Here is a 25,688-nt window from a genome sequence, read left to right on the forward strand (position 1 = left end):
TATTATAAAATCCGTTTTCATTTTTGTTACATTTTTTCATTTTTCTCACATGAACCCTGATTTCCTTAATCAATTAGACAATTAAACTCTCTAAAACTCTTGAAACCACCGGAAAAGGAAGAAAATGCCACCGGAGATGATGAAGAGAAGACCAAAGGTGTAGGTTTGACTGACTCAGGAGGCACAAAAATGTGTAGAGCTGAACGAAGTTGGTTCTCTAGTGTTTGATGTGTCATAATGTTACTGGCTGCAAAATGAGCATTTGAATCAAGTACTTGAAAACTCACTGTGTAGCTGTTGCTCCGAGCATAGGAGGTTGCGTAATCAATCTGTAGCCTAGCTTAGTCTGCTTCACCCTAAAACAAGACCGCATAGGGCATTCATGACCTCTAGGCTGTATCTCTGGGAACACAGAGAGTTAGATAAGAAAGGAGAAAAGACATGTAGCTGTGGCGTGTAAGGTGGGAGATGAGGGTATTCCGAATTCCGATCGGAGAATAAAAAAGTAGACAGTCTATAGGCCCTAGGAAATCGATAAGTTCATCACGGGATTCCCTAGAGTAATGGGGTTTGCAACATAGAGGCAGGAGGAGGCAATGCAGTGCAGAACATCAATGCAAAAAATATCATCACAAGGACGTCCATGCCAGCATTATTAGCTTCCCCAATGCTAAGATTTGATTATTTTTTTTACCATCAAAGCACATTCATATTCATTGACTTCGAATTAACGTACCAGAAAATGTTGCAGAAATAACAGTCTTTGAAATTCATGTCCAACTGCAATGCAAGGTAAAAAATCCATCGAGCACAAGCAATTGAAACATCGAAATGGGCAAAAGCGGTATTGCATTCTGGTGGCCAACCAAAACATATTTGTTCTTACATCTAGCTATACACATGTGCACCTTACCACACTATCCAACTACCTAGCTGATAACTAAAAGTTCGAATTACTAACTAATGATGCACGTACATTACCGCAAACCACAAGAGGCAAATACCAAAACCACACTGTGTTGAGCGGAAAAATAGAAAACAGAAAACTTGGTAAGATTTTTCAAACTTGCCATCCTCAACATATATGCAACATGTCTCCATTGTCTTCTTGCTCTTTCTTGCATCAGCTCACTACAAAGAAATAGTGTGGCCAATTTCAACATAATAATACCGAGGAACATAAACAATGCAAGGTTACTCAAGCGGTTCCTAAATTCCACGGGTATTAAAAATAGCCCATTTTTTTTATTAGGCAAAATAAAGGCATTTATTTTTTATTTAATAAAAAAACAGAGTGTGTACTCAAGTATGAGCAACAACTTCGGTATACAAAATGGGTTCAACTGGGTTGTGTAAAGCACCAAGTTGCACCCTCAGAGTTTGGTCAGTTACATTACATAATGTCTCAACATTCCTGACCGGATCTAACTGAAGTAAATCTAAAATATGTTGAAGGTTAGGCCCTTCCAATTTAAGTTTTGAAATAATGTAGACTTCGACGAGATAGTAGCTAATCTGGTAGATAATAAGTTCCGATGGGGAGCTAGAAGAATTAGATCTCCTAACACAAAATCAATAGCCTTAAAAGTTGGATCTTGAGATTGACTAAAACTTGGTTGGAACCTTTCTTGAACTTCTATTTGGTACTCTCTTTGAATGGCTTGGAGTGTTGCATCATCCTCAACAACAAAGTCAATGTGGGATTTCTGTATCTCCTTTCCCCATTCCATGGCTAGAGAAGCTCATATGTCTCTGCTCTGGTAGCTCTGCCGAGTCCATTTGCTTAAAGGAGAGGGTTTCAGGATGGCATTAAAAATATTACAACGATTCTAAGATCTTCATGCAATTATGTAAGAAGCTAACCATAAAATAAATTCCAGCAGAAGTTTCAGTACACTAAAACCTTACTTTTAACGGTCGAGCTAGGGGCATCGCTCTTTCCCCGCTACTTGCTCGCGGGCTTAGCTGGTTAGTTGACGTGTTTGAAAGAAAAAGCTGAAGTGGTTACACGTTGATTTCCGGAGAGAGAAACCGAAACAAAATTTTACTTTTTCAAGGAACAAAAAAAAGAAAACAAAATCAAGATGGTTCTTTCCTTTAAATCTTCAAATCTTTGTTGAAGAAAAGATGATGGTGGTGAGACAATAGGCCTTTTTTGATCTTGAACTTACAGTACCTGATGAAGAAGATAATAGTGGCAGAGAAGAAGAGAAAGATGATGACGATGGTGTATAGACGATGAAGATGAAAATGGGTTTGATTTTACAGAATAAAGTGTTGGATATCCAATTGATTATTTTTCACCAAACAGCTCCTCCACCTTTTCAATCTTCATCAACTTCTTTTACTATTTCAAATTTTTTTTTAATCAAAACAGGTATGAAATTCAGAGACTTCAATAGTTAGGGTTTTAGAGTAACAATAATATACCCAAATCAAAAGAGAGCAAAATTGTTGGGATCCTAGTCCCACATTGGTTAGATGGGACTTAATTGGTAGTTTATAAGTCAATGGGTTTCCTCATCTAGTCAACCGGTTTTCGAGTTGAGTTCTACCCATGGGCTTGTGACGATTTTAGGGTCGGTACCCTAACAATTGGTATCAGAGCCAACCACCACGACCCATGCCCGCTCCACGGAAGGGATGACCTATAGGCTAGATTAAAGTGTTGGGCACCTATGTATGGGCGTAGTTGTCACCCGCATTGAATACTGATAGGGGAGTGAAGCCGCCATAAGAGAAAGGACTACCTTCAGGTCAGTGTCGATAGAGTGGGCCAACGAGGACGTTGGGTCTGGAAGCGTGGTGGGATGTTGGGATCCTAGTCCCACGTTGGTTAGATGGGACTTAATTGGTAGTTTATAAGTCAATGGGTTCCCTCATCTAGTCAACCGGTTTTCGAGTTGAGTTCTACCCATGGACTTGTGACGAGTTTAGGGTCGGTACCCTAACAAAAATCAAGATGTTTCCTTTAAATAGGTGAAAAATTGGGTGTTGGGGTTATCTAGAGTTGAAATTATAATTAGTAATCAGAAAATTAAGAGGATGAATTGTCACTTGACTCCCTTCTATGAACTAAATTATTACTGCTACTGCAAGAGAGAACTAAGAGTCCGAATTACTCCCAAATTAACTTTCAGTCCATAAAAGTATAATCCTAAATGTGGATCTTGTTCGTGTTTTTTTTTCTTCAAAATTTCTTGTGATTTTTTAAAGAAACCCAATGATAACAACACTGAAACAGGAACCATCACCATCACCTTCTTAAACAGAAAACTAATTAATCCATGAACTTCGAGCAATTCGATTTTCTTAGATGGTTTGGAGGAATTTGAGTCTATCAATTTAATTCGTCATTTACAACCATTTAATTTCATATGAGAATTCTGATCAAAAATCAAAATCATCTAAGAAACAGAGAAAGTGAAGAAGAAGACTAAAAGAGAGAGAATGTTAGATAGAATAAGTAAAAAGATGTTCAGGTTTAAGTTTCTGTAAATTTTTCTCTCAGATCACCGACGTGTAATGTCAGAATCCACGTCTTCTTGCCACGTTTCTGTGCCAGGTTGGAACGCGTGAAAGTCGCGTGGAAAGAGCGCGTTTTCTAGCATTTCCCTACTTCTAAATCATTTTTGTATTGTCGTAGTACATCCGCAACAGTTCTCTTGTATAAGTAACACCTAGAAACAGCTATATAAACACCAATCCCAAAAGTACATAATCCTGCTAATAACCAGTAGTAATAATCAAGGTGAGCCCTATTAAGATTGTTCCCCAGCCATTCATCTCCATTTCTTAAACTCGCAAACTGTACAATTGAGATGATAAGGCTGCTTAAAAAACTCCCGACACCCATAATACTCAGATAAACTGCAGCTCCCATACTTTTCATCTCATCAGGCATTTGATCATAAAAGAATTCCTGTAAGCCAACGATGGCAAACACGTCTGCAACTCCTAATATTGCATATTGAGGCAGTAACCAACAAACACTCATAGGAATTGTTACATTGGGTTGATCAGTGAGACCACATTGCATTGCAACTTGAACTCGTTTTGCCTCTACTAAAGCTGCTACCCCCATTGAAAGTGCTGCAAAAAATACTCCGACCCCAATTCTTTGGAGCATTGTTATTCCTGATTGGATTCCTGTCCAGTTTCTTGCTATTGGAACAAGAACTCAATCATATATAACGACTGTGGAGATTATTACCAAACCGGGTATCACTTGAAGTGAAGCTGAGGGTATGCGAAAGTCATGAAGAATCGTCCTGTCCATTGAACTTCCTTGCTTAGTGAAAAATGTGCTTCCTTGTGCAAAAATTACGCCGAAAGACAAGCAACTCAACCAAATGGGGACTAGACGAAGTAGGAGCTTTGCTTCTTCTACTTGGGTAACAGAGCAAAGCCTCCAGTTATTTTTCGTGTCACTTGATGTATCCATCTTGTCCATGATTGTAGCTTTGTCCAAACATCTGAAATTTTTTGAGACAAACTATAACATTAACTAGCTAAAAACTCATACAGTCATAAGTCATCATTGGGGTGATCTTCAGTTAAAACAACAGAGTTTAGGAATGCACTTACTTGAGTTGATTAGTGTGAGCGAGGATTTGTCCATTGGATGCGAAACCAGCAGCATCTGGGTTTTCTTCCTCATACAATGGAACCCCATCCTTTGAGACACACAGATGGCGTTTACGGTAAGCTGCAACAAACACTTGCCTAGTTCGAACTAATGGGCTTCCTTTAGGAACATGACTACGATAGAATTCTGAACCTAACAAAAAAATAACCAGTGCAAATGCCATTGCAATTGCGGGAAGACCAAACCCGATCATCCATCCTACGTTTTCTTGAATGTAAAATACAACCAGCATACCCGCTGTAGATCCACTACATAATCCAAAGTACCACCAATTAAAGAATGAACTCTTTGCTTTCTTTTCCTCTGGAATGCGTTCATCGAATTGTTCCGCACCAAATGTTTGTACACATGGTTTATGTCCACCCTCTCCTATTGCAACAAAATATAGCGAGACGAAGAACACCCAATATTGAAATTTTAGTGGAATCAAAGTAGATACAGAAAGCGTTAACATAACTAGTCCCTACATTCAGAAAAACCCCAAATCAGAATCTCAAGCAAATGCCTTAAGAATGTGAATGTATAATCGACAATTTACTCTACAAGATTCTTGAATTTCTAACTTCGACTGAAACATATGCATTTTAGAGTGATTTTGTATAACCCACCATGATATATATGAAGGAAGAGATGAGAATCGTATTAAACCGGCCCAAGTAAGAATCAGCAACGATAGCTCCTAGCAATGGAAGCAGAGTTGCCACACCTGACCAAATGTTGACATTCTGGGCAGCTCTCGCCGTGGACTCACCCAGTACATCAATGAGATAAGTAATGAGGTTTCCTGATGTTCCATAAAATGCAAATCTCTCTGCAACTTCAACACCTAACTTATACCACACAACCATTCAGATGAGTTCTTAAAGCCTGAAGCAAAAGATAAATAGCTGGGATTCGATCTGAAAGATGGGGGTGGCTGAACTTACCGATGATGTAAATCGCTGATTTCCATCCTCCCTTTATGAGTTGAACTGGTTGTCCATGCTGATCACTAGAAATCTTCAATCCTATGCCTTGAACATCCTCCTCATCGCCATTAACATGAACATTGCAATCCGTCAACAGTGGGTATCTTGTAGAACTCTCCATCTCTTTGTATACACTGTATGGATGATGAAAATGTTAACGGATCCAATCAATCCAGAAATAAACGATCAAAATTGAGAAAGCTTGTTTTTGTCAAGTTTTTCTATTCCCAGGCCTTTCCGAAGGAACAACTGAGTTGAACAGCACCAGAAGACGTAGCAAGATCTTTCTTTCTTAACCCTTGCCCAACCCACCTGCTTTCACTGTTCAGCTTTAAGAAGTTTCCGGTCCTCCCAACTTTAAGAATTTTTCAATCCTATTTAAGACTTAAGAGATTATTTAGAATGAAAACAGATTTGCTACTTCAAATGACATTAGGCTAATCACTATGGGCTAGATTGGCCAAAAAGTGTTGCAATTCAACAAAAAAAAGTGTGGTCTAAAAGTTAACACTAATGCTTACTAGTTCTCTCTCATATCATGTGCTCGCAGTTCAACTAGCAGCGAGATTGAAAGCTGAATGATTCAACGTTGAAAAAGTGATCTCAACGCTGAACGATTCAGCGCTTAGAGGTTAATTTTCTGATCTAACTGATGTGGATTGCCAATCTAACTGCTAGATTAGAAGACCATAGGAGTTAGCCTTATTATTAGTTTAGCTAGTAATGAGGGGTCTTGACATAATGAGACTGATAAGTTCATCACTAGATTCCCTAGAGTAATGAGGTTCGCAAAATGGAGACAGTTTTAATCGAGTGCATCAAGCACAAGGACGTACGGTAACATGCCATTACCTGGCTTTTCCTTCAAAAAAAAAAAAAAAAAAACATAAACCACATTTTGGATTTTATGATATTTTTGGTATATCACCACAAAATTTGATATCTAGAAACAAAATTTTTAGCACTAATCACACTTATTACTAATACTAGTTTGTCACCCGTGCGATGCACGGATATGTTTCTTGCTTATAGAATATTAAATGTGCATTATAAAAGAATATTAAATGTGCATTATAAAATTGGGTACAAATCAACAAATATAATAGTCTTCTTACAAAAAAAAATTAATAAGCTAATAACTGAGTTGGTGTGAAAAAATAATAAAATTACCCAAAAAGGAATAAAAAAAATATAAGCTCCAATAAATATAAGTACCAAGGGAGACAATGAAATGAAATGAAAATAACAGTGATTCTCTATGAATCGAGAAAAAAAAACTGTGGCAAAACCGCTTCTCACAGGTTTCTGTCTTGACTATAAAGTATTCTTCTATGTCCTTGTAAGGAATGATAGTTTTCTTGGATGAAAAGTGTAGATTTGTTTTCTCTGTATAGGTAAAAAGTATCGTAACTATATTAAAAATAATAATGAAGGGGGCTTCAGAAGGATGTTGCATTACATTAATTCGTTTCATCATTTATCATTGCAGTCACTAACTGAACCCCCATCATCCAATAGTTATGATCAAATGTGATAATCGATCGGTTGTTGGTTATTTAGGCGGCTTAGGTCATGGAAGTTGCTCCTACTTCATTCAATTTATGAATCACATGATAATGAATTCATATACCCTTCTGTTATATTCTTAAATGAATACGTGGCGAAGGATGGCTTATTTTGGATTGGGAAAATGGAATGCACAGAATGGTCTCTAGACATGTCTCTCTGACAGATATTTCAGCCGGGCATAGTCTCAACTGTTTCCCCTTTTTAAGTTTCAATTTCAAGAATAATTAATATTCAGTAGTTTTATTTTAATCATTAAGATAAACTAAGCAAGAAATAAGAAATATTTAAATGATTTTATCAATAAAATCACGTTGTTGCGCATCATTACCAAGTACCTCTTCTCTCAACGAACAGAATAGTAGCAACTGTTTAAGCATGTATAGAGGTGCCTATCTCCCCATCCATTTCCATGGTAAACCTTAAAGGAGGTCGTCTAAACTGCACCACTCTATCATCACCAGTCTATACTGCACTATTCTATCATCACCTCTCCGTAATAACAAAAATTACCCATAACATCAACACTTTAACTTTGACATCGTTAAAAAGTCTAACTTTCTATAATTGGGAGTCAAAATTAAATATTAAATATTAAATAACATTAGGCTGGTGGTATGGGTGATTTTTGAAAGGCCTTCAATGTATAATTAGTATACGTCGCTTTCTATTTTATAGCAGCGCGTTCGCTTCAAGTTGTTAACATCCTAGGAATTGGATTGCAGGGTAATCCTTTACAGCATCCAATTCCTGGAAATGGATGTAAAGGAGATTTTTTGAAAGAGGAAAGAAAATACCGAATTATGAGGGGTAGTATAGCCATTTATTATCGATTACCTTGATTCCAATTACTTTCCATCGATGAATCAATGGAAAAGAAAACAACAGATTTGTTAGTGCTCTTCAGTTGGGGGAATTGGCCAAAATAAGAAATACTAAATTCGTTCATGGATTTCAATAAAGTCATCCAAATATTTTATTTTCTTCGGTTAGTACTCTCCTGAAACAAAGAATGAAAATAAAGTTAAGATTTCAATCCCAACCATATTACACTCTGCTTTGGGAAAAAAACATATTAAATTCGTTCATGGATTTCAATCTAAAACATCTCTTTGGTTTTTTTTTCCGTGAAACAAATCAATTGATATATAAATATCACACGTTATAACTTAGTGAAATTACAATACAAAGTCACTGCTTACAATGTAAACGAAAGAGGAAAACAGAAATTTACATGAGCCAGTTTACCAAACAAAAATCTCTACTTGACCAACTCCGGGTCCAGTGGAAGCAAGCCCTACCCACGGCCAATACAGCAGCAATTATGAAGCTCTACACTTTTTTAGGCGTGAGAGTGTTAAGCTCTTCGATTAGTTTAATAACGACCTCTCCAACTGTAGATATTTTTTGTGGCTGCCCATGTAGCAGCCTAAAGGGTCCATTATTGGTAAATCATAACTATTCCCTCCTGAAGTTACAGTGGGTATTAATAATTACTAATCGGTAAAGGTTAATTTAATTTACATTCGGGAGATGTCAACTCAATCAACTTGAACATGTTGATTTTTTTATCTTATAATAACTGAAAGCGAAAGCTAGGGTTGAAGTTTTGCCGATAGGGTAAAATGTATATGGATATACTGAACAGAGTGAGACTGTTTCTCTTGTGTTAATAACCACACTCACATCATTGGGCAAAAAATCGCGGTCCTGAATAAGATTCGTGAGGACTTTTCACGTTCCTAGCTGAGAACTAAGGCTTCTAAAAAGGTAACTATCGGATTACTTGGCATTAAGGGTGAGGCAAGTAATACCTAACTGATACTTTACTATTTATTCTTCGTTTATTTCATACTACTCAAGTCGTGCATGATGCATCCATGATTCAAAAAAGCAATTAAAAATTTATATTACAATCTGTCCCACATGATAAATTAGGAACACAATGGACATAATCTTTTAAGACACAGTAAAAAACACGCACTTCATTAAGATTTCTTGAGCATCTAAGAAAACATAAATGCTTATCAGGATTAAGAAGATCATCCGTCCAAAAAAAAAGGAATACAAATACCATTAAATGTAATTGAGCTTAAGATATCAATACATTTACAAAGTATGTTAACAAATCTAGCTAATGTACGCTCCATAAAGTTCCCTCGCAGCTCCTTTCATGTTTCGTCTCTACTTATATTATTTGTCTTTTAGATTCAGATACGATGAGAAAGTACATAATCCAAAGTACCACCAATTAAAGAATGAACTCTCTGCTTTCTTTTCCTCTGGAATACAATCATCGAATTGTTCCGCGCCAAATGTTTGTACACATGGTTTATGTCCACTCTCTCCTAATGCAACCAAATATAGCGAGACGAAGAACACCCAATATTGAAATTTTAGTGGAATCAAAGTAGACACAGAAAGCGTTAACATAACTAGTCCTTACATTCAGGAAAAACCCCAAATCAGATTCTCAAGTGTTGGGTGCAATAATCAAAAACAAGGAAAAATCAAATAAGCAAAAGTTATTGATACTTAGCTTCTTTATAATGGAAATAATCGATTTGATGAAACGAACGAGCTCTCCAGATCTCCGCAACAGCAACAAGGAAAAACTTTGGGAAAACAGAGTGAGTCACGTGTTCAACACGTTGCCCTTAAAACATTAGCGTCCGGCTACACTCAAGAGTGATGCTATATCCCTCACAGGACGGATATCTCCAAGATAAAACACCCTACTACACCTACTACTAGCATATGTAGTAGATGCTCAACTTGAGCTTGGAAACTCCGAAAAAACCCTTAAGGAAAATCGCGAACGCATAAGAAAACAATATAAAATATTTTCCCTTGGAGGTCCCTCTAAAATATAGAGCAACCCCTTTCTCATAGATTTTATAAAAGTAGTGAATTTGTTTACATAATTAACAAATACAACTTAAAAAGATGAATTCCCCGATGTGGGACTAAAAAGCTTATATAGTCTCTTAAAACAACTAAAAAGTAGAAACTCCACCATGTGGAACTAATAAGTTTCATTCACAAACAAAACAATAAATTAATTTTATTTAGTTAAAAACCTTAAAATAATAATTAATAAATATTTTTCCAACAATCCCCCGCATGAATGAAAACCTCAATAAAACATGAAAAACACAGATAAATCTTGGTAAATCAACACCCAATCTCCACGATCCGGCATGATCGAACAGATATACAGACCGCCTGTGTGTTGAAATCATACTAGTCATTTCAATGTCCTCTCCTTCACACAAAAATGTGTTGACCTCAGGGTCATACTATGGATTGCAAAAATCATATAGTATAAAGAGCTTTCATATTTAGTTCCTCACAAGAGAGATTAAAGGTTCCTTTCACCAAAGTGAAAAAACATGAACTAGTGAACCCTTAGTGACCCTTAGGTCCTAAGTTCCAGTAATACCAAAACCATCAAAAAGAAAATCACATAAAAAACGCAGGAAATACCATTTTTAGGCAGAGGTGTCCAGGAGGTCTTGAACCTTTGCTTAGTGAGATATTACCGGAATTACTTGCTAGAGACAGTGAGCTATGCCTTGAACTTATAGCGTTTGATGTAATTCGCGATAACAACCACGGATGATATCTCTAAGGTTGCTGGCAAGCTTGTGCCGTTTTGTCCAATTTGGCCTGGACATATCATGTTTCTCAGAATGCTCTAGAGAATCAAAGCTCATATTCTCATAGGAAGCGGCCCCACTTCCTCATTCAGATAGGTGAGTTTCCATAAAGAGTGTTACTGCTACACCCCACTTCAATCTTAAATGGAAACTATATAACTCATTAAGACTTCTTAAAAGTCATCCTTCACATGCAGTCACACTATCACGTCTACATCATAGGGAAGGGACAGAGAACGAAATTCTATGATAGTGTTTACCTTTACCCACCACAAATTACTTGTCTTATTCGAAACCTTGATCTTGGGATCTCCAGTCAGCAAGGTTGAATATCCTTCATGGAAAGTTTAATTTATGTGACTAAAGCCCCATCCCCCTCGATGCATTTTTAATTATCTCTTTATATAAACCTTTTGTCAAAGGTTGTGCGATATTCTCCTTGGAATTTATCCAATCTATGGAAATAACGCCGATTGAGATTAGTTATTTTAGCTTTATCTATTATAGCTTGGCTAAGACAATGTATAGATATAGCTGGCACAGGCCTATGCCATAGAGGAACGTCTTCTAAAAAGAATCTTAGGCACTCGGCCCCCTCTCGTGCTTTATCTAACGCAATACTCTTAGATTCCATAATAAATTGAGTAATATAAGTATGTTTGGAAATCTTCCAAAAATAAACCCTCCTGCTAGAGTGAAAACATATCCACTCGTAGACTTAGACTCCTCTAAGTCAACTATCCATTTTGCATCACAAAGTCCCTCAAGGACAACAAGATACCTTTCATAAATCAAACAAAAGGTAATAGAGTATTTTAGGTACCATAATACTCTACTAAGTGCATCCAAATGCTCTTTCTCTGGACTACAAGTATATCTACTTAACTTATTCACAATATAGGCAATGTCTGGACTCTTACAGTTCATTAAATTCATCAGACATCCTATAACTCTTGACTATTCAAGTGAAGATACTCCATTACCCTTATTTTTCTCGAGTCTACAAGAAGAATCGTATGGAGTACATGCAGGCTTACAATCAGACTAATTGTATCTCATAAGCACAAATTCAACATAATGAGAATGACTAAGACTAATCCTCATCCATAAGATTACATCAAAAGGGCCTAAGTCTTTCAAGTCAACGTCCTCATTCAGTGCATGTTTTTAGTGGAATTAATCACATCTATGTTTGTATCAAGTATAAGCATATCATCAACATACAATCATACAATCACACATGCATCCTTAACAAGTTACTTGTAAATATACTTGTCAGATTCACTTAAATCCACTACACATTATCACATGATCAAATTTTTCATGTCATTGTTTATGTGCTTATTTGAAAACCATGCAAAGATCCGTTTAATTTACAAACTTTGTCTTCATAACCTTTGACTACAAAGTCCTCAGGTTGGTCTATGTAAATTTCTTTATGTAATTCATGGTTTTAGAAAAGTTGTCTTAACATCCATCTGATGTATCTCCAAGTTGTTTATGGCAGCAATATCAATTAGCATCTCAACAGAAGTAATTCTCGTCACAAGTGAATAAGAATCAAGGAAATCTACACCTTATTTTAGTTTATAGCCTTTAGCTACCAACTTAGCTTAATATTTTTTCACAGTTCCATCTACCTATCGTTTCCTCTTAAAGACTCATTTACATCCCATGGTCTTACTCCCTGGAGGTAAACCAGCAAGCTCCCAAGTCCGGTTCCGACGGACTGAGTCTATTTCACTAAATAAAGCTTCTTACCAGAATGGGATTTCAGTAGATATCAAGGCTTCTTTATAAGTATGGGCTCAGACTAAGCTAGGCATGTTATGAAGTCGGTTTCATAAGAAGTCTCAAGTCTAATTGTTTTACTTCTCTTAGGCTCAACATCAACTTCATCTTCCTTTAAAATAAGTTCTGACTATTTGAAAATAAATCTAAGGGATCAACAACATGTCTCTAATGAGGTACAAGTTTAGAATAAACATGTTCAAAGAACTCAGCATCCATAGATTCCGTAATAATATTCACACTAAAGTCAGAAAAAATAAGAACACACAACCAAAAATCTATATGTAGAAGTATACTCAGCATACCCTATATGAATACGCAATCAACATTTTTGGTTTCTAGTTCTTTTAGGAAGAGGAATTACAATCTTAGTCAAACACCCCCACACTTTGACGTATTCATAAGAAGGTCATGTACCTTTCCATAAATCATATGGAGTTTCATGACTTCATCTGATCCTTAAAAGGGTATACTAGTTAAGAGGACTGCCTCCCTCCACAAGTCCGCAGGTAATCCTGAACTAATCAACATGGAAATTATCATCTCCTTAAGAATACGGTTGTTATGTTCAAGACTTCTAATTGGTTTCCAACTTCAATTTTATACATCTTAAGGCTTCTAAGGCATCATCCTTATCCTTAAGCAAGTATACAAGATAGTACCTCGTACAATCATCTACGTAAGTTATAAACCATCTTTTACCACAATGATTTTGGGTTGAACTCATGTCAACTAGGCCTAACTGAATTAATTCTAAGGGGTTAGAACTACTCTGAATAATTGTGCTAAAAAGGTTTTATAGCATATTTTAATTCTTCACAGATTTCACTTTTGTGTTCAAAATCCAAATTAAATTTGGGTACACAGCTTATGCTAGCCAGTTAAGCATTGACTTATAAGTTTACGGTTCCAAGTCTACCACGTAAAACAATCAATCACACAAAGAAAGCACAATAATCAACTATGCTCACATCATCAGTTTTTCCGTTAAGCTTATATAGACCCAAAGTCCTATAACTCTTGCTTAAAAATCACTACCTAGTTACAACAAGTTTTCCAGATTCAATTAAGATCTTAAATATTTTTCCATCTACAACAGAACAAGATACAAGATTCTCGCATATGCTCGAAACATGAAAACTTCATTCAATGTGAGAATATTACAGATATGAGCTTCTGCTCGACCTTTTTCTTTTATGCAACCTCTGTCCATATGAGTTACTCAAAAAGAGTTTCTCGACATCCCCTATCCTCTGATAGGAGGTGAACAGGTCTCTGTTTCAACAAACATTCTTGGTGGCTCCAGAGTCCAACTACTGGTCTCTCACATTGGTTATTAAAATAACTTCCGACATCATGCCACTAAACTCGTTCTAGTTTGTTTCAACTAAATTAGCGTTAACTTTTCTACTTATTAAGGTTTTTATGTTGTCTACAATTTACTGCCGCATGGCCAGGAATTTTACAAACATAACAATCACCCTTAATTAAAGTAATGTCGGATTAAGTTTTACCAAACATACCTTTCTTTTAAAGACTACGCTTAGAGTTGTTTGATGTTCTCACCTTTGTCAGCTTTGGAAGACTTGTGTTCATCCACAGGCTCCTGGTATCCATGTCCCTTTCCAATTTCATGACATAATCTTCGTTTATACTTTGACACGGACACGACAATTTCCCAATCACCTAATATACCACATCTCACAAACCTTAGTTCCGAATAGGAAAATAAAATATAAGTTTTGAAGATGACATCTAGATCTACAAACTTCGTTTGAATCACCATATCAAAAAACTCATGGTTACCCATAAAAACTACTTTAGTTAACAACAAATTTTTGCTCGTCAGAATTTTTCAGAGACGTTTCTCTGTTTTGTAAAATATCAAAAAAATACTTTTACAACTCCAAAAATTCTGAAATATTTTGTGGGTAACTATCAAGATGTCTACTACATTAGGTTAAAAGAGTTCATTTAAATTCCTTTTAGATTAAGAGATAAATTCGAAAATCTACAGCTGACCAAAACTTCGTTTTTTGTTTTTCACTTCACATTAAACATCAATTATTATTACAAATTCTAATATCTTAAGATTGTTGGGTGCAATAATCAAAAACAAGGAAAAGTCAAATAAGCAAAAGTTATTGATACTTAGCTCCTTTATAATGGAAGTGATCGATTTGATGAAACGAACGAGCTCTCCAGATCTCCGCAACAGCAACAAGACAAAACTTTGGAAAAACAGAGTGAGTCACGTGTTCAACACGTTGCCTTAAGACATTAGCGCCCGGCTACACTCAAGAATGATGCTATAGCCCTCACAGGACGGATATCTCCAGGATAAAACACCCTACTACACCTACTACTAGCATATGTAGTAGATGCTCATCTTGAGCTTGGCAACTCCGAAAAAACCCTTAAGAAAAATCGCGAATGCATAAGAAAACAATATAAAATATTTTCCCTTGGGGGTCCCTATAAAATATAGAGCAACCCCTTTCCCATAGATCTTATAAAAGTAGTGAATTTGTTTACATAATTAACAAATACAACTTATAAAGATGAATTCCCCGATATGGGACTAAAAAACTTATATAGTCTCTTAAAACAACTAAAAAATAGAAACTCCACGATGTGGACTAATAAGTTTTATTCACAAACAAAATAATAAATTAATTTTATTTAATTAAAAACCTTAAAATAATAATTAATAAATATTGTTCCAACAGCAAATGCTTGAAGAATGTGAATGTATAATCGACAATTTACTCTACAAGATTCTTGAATTTCTAACTTCAACTGAAACATATGCATTTTAGAGTGATTAGGTAGGTATAACCCACCATGATATAAATGAAGAAAGAGATGAGAATTATATTAAGCCGGCCTAAGTAGGAATCAGCAATGATAGCTCCTAAAAATGGAAGCAGAGTTGCTACACCTGACCAAATGTTGACATTCTGGGCATCTTTCGTCGTGGACTGATGACCCAGTACATCAATGAGATAAGTAATGAGGTTTCCTGATGTTCCATAAAATGAAAATCTCTCTGCAACTTCAACACCTAACTTATACCACACAACCATATGTACCACTTCAGATGAATTCTTAAATCCATAGTTGGAATTGGATCAGAAAGACGGGGTTGACTGAACTTACCGATGATGTAAATCGCTGATTTCCATCCTCCGTTTATGAGTTGAACCGGTTGTACATGATGATCACTAGAAATCCTGAATCCTATGCCCTGATCGTCCTCATCCTCATCACCAGTAGCATGAACTTTACTCTCCGTCAAGAGTGGGTACTTTGTAGAAGTCTCCATTTCTTTGTCTACACTGTACGAATGATGAAAATGTTAATGAATCCAGAAATAAATGAGAAAGCTTGTTTTTGACCAGTTTTTCTATTCCAGTTACATATAGTGGGGCCCTGGGGGGTGACAGAATAGATCAATTAGTCTGACTAAAACAATCATTTAAATATACAGGCTTTTCCGAAGGAACAACTGACGCAAGTTCAACAGCACAGGTCGGTCAATAACCAAAATTAAACACAAACCAAAACCTAAGAGAATAATAGTTTAATAATAATAAAAATAAAATGAACACACAAGAAAACGCAGCAAGATCTTACTTTGTTAGCCCTTGCCCACCTGCTGTGGAAGTTATCGGTCCTCCAACTTTAAGAATTTGGTTGGGAGACGTTTTTGTTACTATATTATGATATTTTTAGTATAGCACCACAAAAAATTACATCTATTACTAACATTTTGATATCTAGAAGCAAACTTTAGTACTAATCACATCTATTACTAATATTTTTGTGTTAAGCCAAAAGAACTAAACACACCAAAAACTTGTAAAATCTTTCAAACTTCCCATCCTCGACATGCATCGTCCCTGTATTGTCTTCTCGATCTTACTTTGTATCAGGCATTAGTGACGAAGAAATAATGATGCACACCAACAACCCGAATAATAATAAAAAAATATTTTAACAAAATCATTCTCAACGAATCCATAAGAAGTGATCCAATATTTTTCATCGGGTCCGGGGAGAGACCACAGATCTTGAGCGACCGAAGAATTGAGCACACTAGAAAATAAATCTCGATCAGCTTGTAAAAATATTTTAAAGTAAAAAAATGCAGGGTTGTTTAGCACATAAAATGCAGGGTTATTAAGAATAGTTATCAAAGTCCACAAGGGTATTACACTATTACTACCGAACAAAAATAACTTTTAATCGTATAGAATTTGGCAAATCTAGGTAATTATGTGTCAAAGCTATAAAATAGCCAAAATAGTGGACCTTAGAAATTTACTTTGGTGCTCATTTCGTTCCACTTTAAATAAGGTTTTGGATATCTTTCATTTTCCACAATAGATGTTTCATATATTTCAACAAATCCACCAACAACATTTTTACATTTTGTCTCGGAAGTATAAATTTATTTTTAAAAATACTAATAACAATAAATGATTGATGACTTTTCTCAAGGACATAGATGGAAAATATTATACATGTCCCCGTTTCCTAATTCGAGTGAAAAATCCAAACTTTCGTTTAAAACGGAACGAGGGGAGTATTTTAATAAATCGAGCATGCAAGATAGCTATCCATCAGCTTATTTCTAGGTTTCATTTTGTGTATCATAACTTGTACCGTCTGAAAGCTTATGGAAAATGATACGAAAATCTTAAAAATGATTTTCAATTGCCATATCACGCTAAATAAACTTTATATAAGGTCAAAATAATGGAAATCACGAGGCCATTGGAAGTTATATTCACCACTAGGTCCCTGCTCCTTGATCCAAGCCAAGTGACTAATGCAATACTAATAACAACGAATGATTGATGACTTTTCTCAAGGGCATAGATGAAAAATATTCATACATGTCTCCATTTTGTAATTATGGTGAAAACTCCAAACTCTCGTCTAAAACGGAACGAGGGGCGTATTTCTATAAATCAAGCATGCAAGATAGTTATCCATCAACTCATTTTATGTTTCATTTTGTGTATCATAACTTTATGAAAAATGATATGAAGATCTTCAAAATGATTTTCAATTGACATATCATGCTAAATCAACTTTACATAAGGTCAAATTAATGGAAACCACTTGGCCATTAGAAGTTAAAATCACGACTAGGTCCCTGCTCCTTAATCCAAGCCAAGTGATAAATGCAATCCTAATAACAATGAATGATTGGTGATTTTTTTTCAAGGACAAAGATGGAAAATATTCATACATGTCTCCATTTCATAATTTGGTTGAAAACTCCAAACTCTCATCTAAAATGAAACGAGGGGTGTATTTTAATAAATCGAGCATGCAAAATAGCTATCAATCAGCTCATTTCTATGTTTCATTTTGTGTATCATAACTTATACCGCCCAAAAACTTATGAAAAATAATACGAAAATCTTCAAAATGATTTTTAATTGTCATATCACGCTAAATCAACTTTACATAAGGTCAAAATAATGGAAACCACGGGGCCATTGGAGGTTAAAATCACGACTAGGTCCCTACTCCTTGATCCAATCCAAGTGATATACAAATGTGCTCTACACGTGGAGTTGGAATCTTAAATCCTTTCATGCCTCTCGATGTACAAATATATGACAAATCTCCTTATGGGTAAGCGAGATGAACCAGCTTACAATCTAATAGATGATACGGATGTAGGAGAAATGAGTAAGGACCGAGGAGGAATCTCAACACATTTTTTTTCCTGTAAATGGGTGGCGGAATTATGCAATATTTCAATAACAGTAGTATCAGTGGCTTATCGGAGGAATGTAATACCATTTCATCTAATAGTGTATTTATTATATGTGTGAGATAAGTAATCATGATCCAATTTAGTATCCATGAATCAACTATAGGTGCAAGATCCGATCAAAACAAAAAACAAAACAAAAAAACTATAATAGTCAGGGGACTAATGTTGATGCATGAAAAATAATACCCCTTAACAAGACGGAGGTGCCTTCGAAAGGGAAGCAAATCCAACAAGAGACATGGGGATATGGGGACTAAGCCAAGCCTAACAAGAAAGTATCCATGAGGCAAGAGGGATAAGGAAGGAATTGATATGGAAAAGAGAAAACTACTATAACCCCCCTATTATATGGGTTCAATATATAGAAGCCCCACTAAATGGATCCTACACTATCAACTCTATTCTTTCACATTTTCATATTTCTAGTCCCAACACTTTAGAATTCAGGCTTGATAATAATAATATTATCCATAATAATTCTACTAATACCAAGACTTCCCTTTAGTATATATAGGTAATAAAACTAGGTCTAGATTTCATTTTCATTTTATTTTTCACTTTCTCTCTCTCATTTTCTTTTGCTCTCTCCGGATAAAGAAACAGGTCGTGAAGAAACGATTTCTAAGCGAAATTTTCAATGAAAAATGATTTCAAAACCTAGATCAAAGTTTTACAAACACAGATCATGATTATCTAAACATGAATTCAACATCAACGTCACCTGTTCTTCGGAGATTCAATGAAACGCAATAGAAAATGAGTGATAATCATCATCAACAACAACTGAATCTGAAGATTCTCCTAGAAAGTTATACGAACAGGTAACATTTCAATTCAATCAATAGATTTAATTCGACATCATCGTCACTTGTTCTCGGAAGAATCAGTGAGAAGAAGTGATAATCATCATCAGCAGCAAATGAATCTGAAGATTCTCCTACAAAATCAAATCGAACAGATAAGCATACTCATCTTTAATACTAAGATTTCAATTGAATTGGTTGATTTAATTTTAAGATTTCGAATTTTTATTTTCTGAAAATTCATTTGGGAAACTTTAATAGTTTGATTTCAGTTCAAATCTGTTACAGAAATCATAATCGGTGTTAGATCTGTTATAATCTCATCTCTATTTTACTTTTCAGAGAAAATTTCAAAGAAATTTTAAAGAAAATTTTCTAGGGTTCTTGAACAGAATTCGGTCTATCTTTTAACCTCTCATCTCGATCGAAAATCGGTTTTAAGATTCGAAATATGTGAATCATTATCCGTTTTACCCATCTATTTGATATGAATTTCATTTATTTTAATTTTCGAACTGATTTGAGCTCATCAATATTTTGTTCTTTGCAGATTGTTTTAAGTTCAATCTATATTTTGCTACATTCAGTACCTTGTCTTGAAGATGAAATCTTAATCGATGAAGATAGTTGGAAGTGTACGGTTGACACTAAGCAACTTCAACAACTATTTTGATACAAAATCAGTGAAATAAGGTAAGTTTCTTTGATTTTTTTTATGATTCATGAGATTAATGAATAAAACTTGTAGAACAAGTATGGGAAATATGTATGAACTTTGGTTTTCGTTTGCCTATATTGAGTCTTGGCCGACAAATATGTAGTTTGACTAAAGAATTTGTGGTGGTATTGATGGTGGAGGTGCAGGTTTTGGAGGAGGATGAGGAGGCAGTGGTGGTGCTGGATCAGGTTTGGTGGATAATTTGGATTTGGAGTTAATGGTGGTGTTTTGATATGAAGCTGAGAGGTTTGGTATGGATACTGGAGCTGTACTGGACAATGTAAGTTGGATCTACTTTACATTTTGCTTGGCTTATCTTTAATTTTACTTAGTTAGGCCATAAAATCCATCTATTGTTGTTTTACTTTGAGGCTTGAACACTGAGGTGGGTAGTAACATTGAAAAGTCTTTCGAGATCAATATTACCATATTCTTTCTAAAATAAATGTTCATTCAGTTTACTATGACATATATGTCGATGCACATCATGATTTAAATATGTTAGCCATCTATAAGCTCAGTTTATATTTACTTTGAGAAGGATATTCTGTGATTTTTCTGAGTTTGTCTTTAGCATTAGACATCAAATTAATTTTTAAGCTAGTTCTTTTCCCTATTTTTTTTTGTTCTTCCAAATTTTCGTCGGTTCTGCGTTGCTTATTTTTTCGTTAACTCTTAGATTTCCCTTCAGAGGTTTAAATTCCTTCTATAATCCACTTGGTTAGAGCATCAAATTCATTTATTGCTGTTGAAGCTTGAATTTTGTTGTATAACCCACTTGATGTCCCTGTTTCTAGCGCTGACGAAGATAACATATACTCTGCGTACACAAGGCATATGGATATGTAACTGCAAATTACATAAGCAATATGGATATGTAACTTCTTAATATACAAGCCATACATATGTGTAATTGTATGTTACACAATCCATATGCATGTGTAACTTCCATTTACACAAGCTATTGTATGTATTCTGTAGTTATTCACAGCTGCTGAAACTGCTATTGATCATTTATTTTCTTCATAGTCATTGGTTTTCATCTGCTATAGAGTATCAATTACAGGTAACAATATTGTCGAATCAAAGTGAACAAAAGTTGAAGAAAAACAATTCAAATCACTAACACATCTCTACAGTCAGTGAATCGGTTCAAAAATAAGTATCAAATATCTTTTTCAATATCTTGATTACTATGATATCACAAATATTATATGATATCTCACTGATACATAATGCTCATTTCTGAATAAAACTTATTAAGTCTTTCCTTAACAGGGTAGAGGAGGAGCAGATGTTGATGAAGCTAGGTATCGCAGTTGCAAGTGAAAACAACTTTGATTTGGAGAAATAATTGAATTTCAATGATTTTAACTCTGCTGCGGAGATAGAGGTACGTGTACAACTTCCTAAATACTTTTTTGTTATTGCAATTGGATGATATTATCACCTTTGTGTTTATTTTCATCAGAATGTGTACTGTGTAGCTACTAGTTACACAACTTAAATAGATGTGTAACTAGTAGCTACACAGTACACATTCTGATGAAAATAAACACAAAGGTGATAATATCATCCAATTGCAATAACACAAAAGTATTTAGGAAGTTGTGCACGTACCTCTATCTCCGCAGCAGAGTTAAAATCATTGAAATTCAATTGTTGTGTAACTTATAGATACACAAGATAAATAGATGTGTAACTTCTGGTTACGCATGCTAATTATAAGTGTAACTTCTACTTACACATACTGATTGAATATGTAAATTCTGGTTTTAAGGATTGAATTGAAATGATTTCTCAATTATTGTTCTGTTGAATTATTGATATCTTAGATTGGTGTTTTTTTCCTATTTAATTGAGCTGAAACCCATCTCTGTAATCTTGTTTAGATTCACAATTTTAACATGAACTATGATGAAAGATTGAAGCTTTTTGTTTGTTTGAATTTTGGGGTAATTTTGTTAACAGAAAGTTGATTCATTTTTTAATTTCTACCGATGTTGTAGATCGCCTATCTCTTTGTTCAGACTACTTACTTCGGAATTTCAGTGGACTTAGGATTTCTGAGGTGAATTCCTAATCTTTAAACTTTTTACTTGTCTTTTCTTTCAATATGTAACTTTTTACTTACCCTTTGAAATGCATGGCACGGGTTTTGCTAGAATTTACACATGCTCATACGATTGAGTTAATTGTTCCTACACATGATTGAATTTTGTCTATTTTCATTTTTCATTGTTTTGTTTATTAAAGTACTGGATGTGTATATGTGTAACTGCTAGTTACACAAGCTTTATGGATGTGTAACTGCTAGTTACACATGCTAATTGGATGTGTAACTATAAATTACACATGCTAATTGAATGTGTAATTGGGAGTTATACTGATGTGATTTGTAGATAGTGGTAAAAGTGGTTCTATTCTCAGACTTGTGAAGGATATTAATTAGACTTAAATCCTAATATTAAAATAGAAAACTCACTAAAAATTATAGCAAACTCAATCAAAGATGATATCAATACTAAAAGAAACACTGAGGCTAAGATTCCACTATTTTCCAAGTTCAAAGTGATTAAACCAATACTTATATTTATGCAATTTTCTTGTTTAATTTGATTCTAAAATATTGCAACAAGTAGTTTTCAAAAGTAATAATTGTAAATACCAAGTATGAAGCATCAAAAGTCTTAAAACTAAGCATACTCCATCAAAATAGATCACAATAACTCAAATAAAAATCATATTCAATAATATTTCAAGGCAAATAATTGTATAATTATTGCAAATAAAAAGATAATATAGAATATACCACTTTTTGTTGGAAAAATAGCTTCCTCTATCGCCTCAGCAATGGGGTTTAGCTCCTCATATTAATCATGATCTCAAAATATGTGTTTGTTGCTCAAAAGATGATTAAAAGAGTGAAAAGTAATAACACAGACTGTTTGCAACAGTGTATTGGTGTTGCAAAACAGCTGTTACAATGGAACTGTTACAGAAAAACTGTTGCTTTGTCGCTGATTTTAAGACCCTAGAATAAGACTGCCCTGAACAGCTTAATGTTCTTCAGCTGTTAAATAGTGACACTTTTCTGTGACTGTCTATCGAGGGTCAATGTTCTTCGCGTTCTTCTTCTTCAACAACAGCAGCAGCAGAAACAGAGTTTGGTAAAGCTCTGATTTCTTCTTCTCTGGCTCTCCTTAGGTTCCCAAACTCTCGACACCTCTTCTATATGACCCAAGACATCTATTTATATCAAAAATACCGATTAAATATCTCCCAAATCTTCCAAAATCTCTTTCCTTCTCTTCATGGCCAAGTTGCGACAATTTCTTGTTTTGGGATTTCTACACGTTTCTGAGCTTTCCTTTTTATTCTAAACTCTTCCTTAGATAGATACAAATCTTTGGGAAGGTTTACAGCGTTTTAATCACTCTAAAATTCCCTAAAACAGGTCACACACGTGACTTTCCATATTTTCTTGTTGTGAGAAAAATCCTCGTTTGAGCCCATTCTAATCGATTTAAACACCTATATAAGATTCCTAGACCCATAAGAAGTCTATCCTATGAAAATCATAGGTTTAATCGACCTCAAACTCCTTCAAATCACGATTGCCAAAACTGCTCTTTAACTACATTTTTTTCCCGCCAAAATCCTTTTTTTGAATGTTGAAGATGGTTACCCCTTATCCAGAGTAGGGGTGCGATTAGCAACTGCCTGGAAACGGGATGCCCCTTAGTAATTAGGTTACCCCTTATCCAAAGTGAAAGTCCGAATAACAAATGTCCTCCGGGTGCTTTCCGACAACTTTTCGAGCCAATTTTTTCCAAAAATGTTTATTAGCCAAAAATACCTACAAATAAATAAAACACCATAATAAGTACAAAAATGAGCCCTAACAATATATATGAGACAACTCGGACACAAAAATGTGTCTATCAAATACCCCAAACCTATTATTTGCTAGTCCTCGAGCAAAAATAAAATAGAAATAAAATCCTAACTCACTGTCGCAGGCATCGTCGATTGCATTTAGCGTATGCAATAAGCCTTTAAACCCCTAGGTGTCCCTAGTGGCGGAGTGTTGTCTCCGAAGGGCTTACCAGAGGTATACCCACAAAACCTTTTTACTCCAGACCCTAGCTATCTACACAGAACCTTGGAAGGCACTAAAGAATCTCTTTGGTCGGCATACTTATTGACTACAGGAGGAAGTATCCTGATGCGAAATTCCAATTGTTGTACACGAGTTTGCACTCAAGCATACTAAAATTCATATGAAGTGACAGAGATCTACTCAGATAGTCGCACTATGGACATCAATATCCGGAGTCAAAACTAATCACATGGATATATCAAGAATATGGATATAGAAAAACATAGATGGTTTTGATGTTTACTAGGTGATCGGTGTTTCTCATATATGTCTGAAGGCCTCCGCCAAAATGAACCTTACGAATCTCGTCCAACTCATTGAGCTGGAGATTTCTTTGAGCTCCTGCCTTGTCAAGTGAAAAGTTTAAGTTCTTAATAGCCCAATAGGCTCGATGCTCCAACTCAACAGGCAGGTGACATGCCTTGCCAAACACTAAACGATAAGGTGACATTCCAATGGGTGTCTTAAACGCAGTACGGTAAGCCCATAAGGCATCAGTAAGCCTCGACGACCAGTCTTTCCTATTTGGATTAACTGTTTTCTCTAGAATACGTTTAATTTCCCTATTGGAAACCTCTACCTGACCACTAGTCTGAGGGTGATATGGGGTTGCTACTTTATGGGTAATACCGTATTGTTTCATTAAAAGAGAAAACGGTCTATTACAAAAGTGTGAACCTCCATCACTAATTATAGCTCGCGGTGTACCAAAACGTGTAAGTATATTCTCTTTCAAAAACTGGATTACGACCCTGTGGTCATTCGTTCTGCACGGAACCGCCTCAACCCACTTAGACACATAGTCTACAGTGACAAGTATGTAAAGATAACCAAACGAAATAGGAAATGGGCCCATAAAATCAGTGCCCCACACATCAAATACCTCAATCACTAAAATAGGGTTCAAAGGCTTCATATTTCTACGGGAAATGGTTCCTAACTTCTGACAACGCTCACAAGAAACACAATGACTATGAGAATCTTTAAACAACGAAGGCCAGTAAAATCCGCACTGCAAAATCTTAGCAGCAGTCTTCTTAGCACTAAAATGACCCCCACATGCATGTTCATGACAAAAGGAGATAATACTAGACTGGTCACTTTCAGATACACATCTCCTAATAATCTGGTCCGGACAATACTTAAACAGATAAGGATCATCCCAAAAGAAATGCTTAACCTCGGCTAAAAACCTAGAACGATCTTGATTACCCCAATATTGAGGGGTTCGACCAGTAACAAGATAATTCACTATATTTGCATACCAAGGTGATTGGGAAACAGAGAACAATTGTTCATCAGGAAAGATATCCCTTATAGGAAGGGAATCACTAGGAGAACTAACAACTAGCCTAGACAAGTGATCTGCTACTACATTTTCTGCACCCTTTTTGTCTCTAATGTCTGGGGAAAATTCCTGTAACAATAGGATCCATCTAATCAATCTAGGTTTGGTATCCTTCTTAGATAAAAGCTATTTCAAAGCAGCATGATCTGTATAGATTATGATCTTAGAACCTAATAGGTAAGACCTAAACTTATCCAAGGCAAACACGAAGGGTAAAAGTTCCTTCTC

The 25,688-nt window shown here is 35.4% G+C and overlaps 1 protein-coding gene and 1 pseudogene across 1 annotated transcript; both read right to left on the reverse strand.

Annotated features, from left to right (window-relative positions):
- Positions 1-3,429: 3,429 nt before the first annotated feature.
- LOC113273842 lies at positions 3,430-5,918 on the reverse strand (annotated as a pseudogene).
- A 9,509-nt stretch (positions 5,919-15,427) lies between these two features.
- LOC113272473 (protein NRT1/ PTR FAMILY 5.10-like) lies at positions 15,428-15,957 on the reverse strand. The gene is made up of 2 exons (XM_026522300.1): positions 15,792-15,957; positions 15,428-15,696 (listed from the first exon to the last, which is right to left on the reverse strand). The coding sequence occupies exons 1-2, from the start codon at positions 15,955-15,957 to the stop codon at positions 15,428-15,430; spliced, it is 435 nt and encodes a 144-aa protein (XP_026378085.1).
- Between the last annotated feature and the right edge of the window lie 9,731 nt (positions 15,958-25,688).

Source organism: Papaver somniferum, chromosome 4, assembly GCF_003573695.1.
Source record: "Papaver somniferum cultivar HN1 chromosome 4, ASM357369v1, whole genome shotgun sequence".
Taxonomy (NCBI): Eukaryota; Viridiplantae; Streptophyta; class Magnoliopsida; order Ranunculales; family Papaveraceae; genus Papaver; species Papaver somniferum.

What these genes read in the sequence shown, in the direction of transcription:
- LOC113272473 (XM_026522300.1), bottom strand. Translation starts at nt 15,957, where the DNA reads ATGGAGACTTCTACAAAGTACCCACTCTTGACGGAGAGTAAAGTTCAT. An exon ending in ATCAGCGATTTACATCATCG is followed by an intron (nt 15,697 to 15,791) that starts GTAAGTTCAGTC and finishes GGTATAAGTTAG; the next exon opens with GTGTTGAAGTTGCAGAGAGA.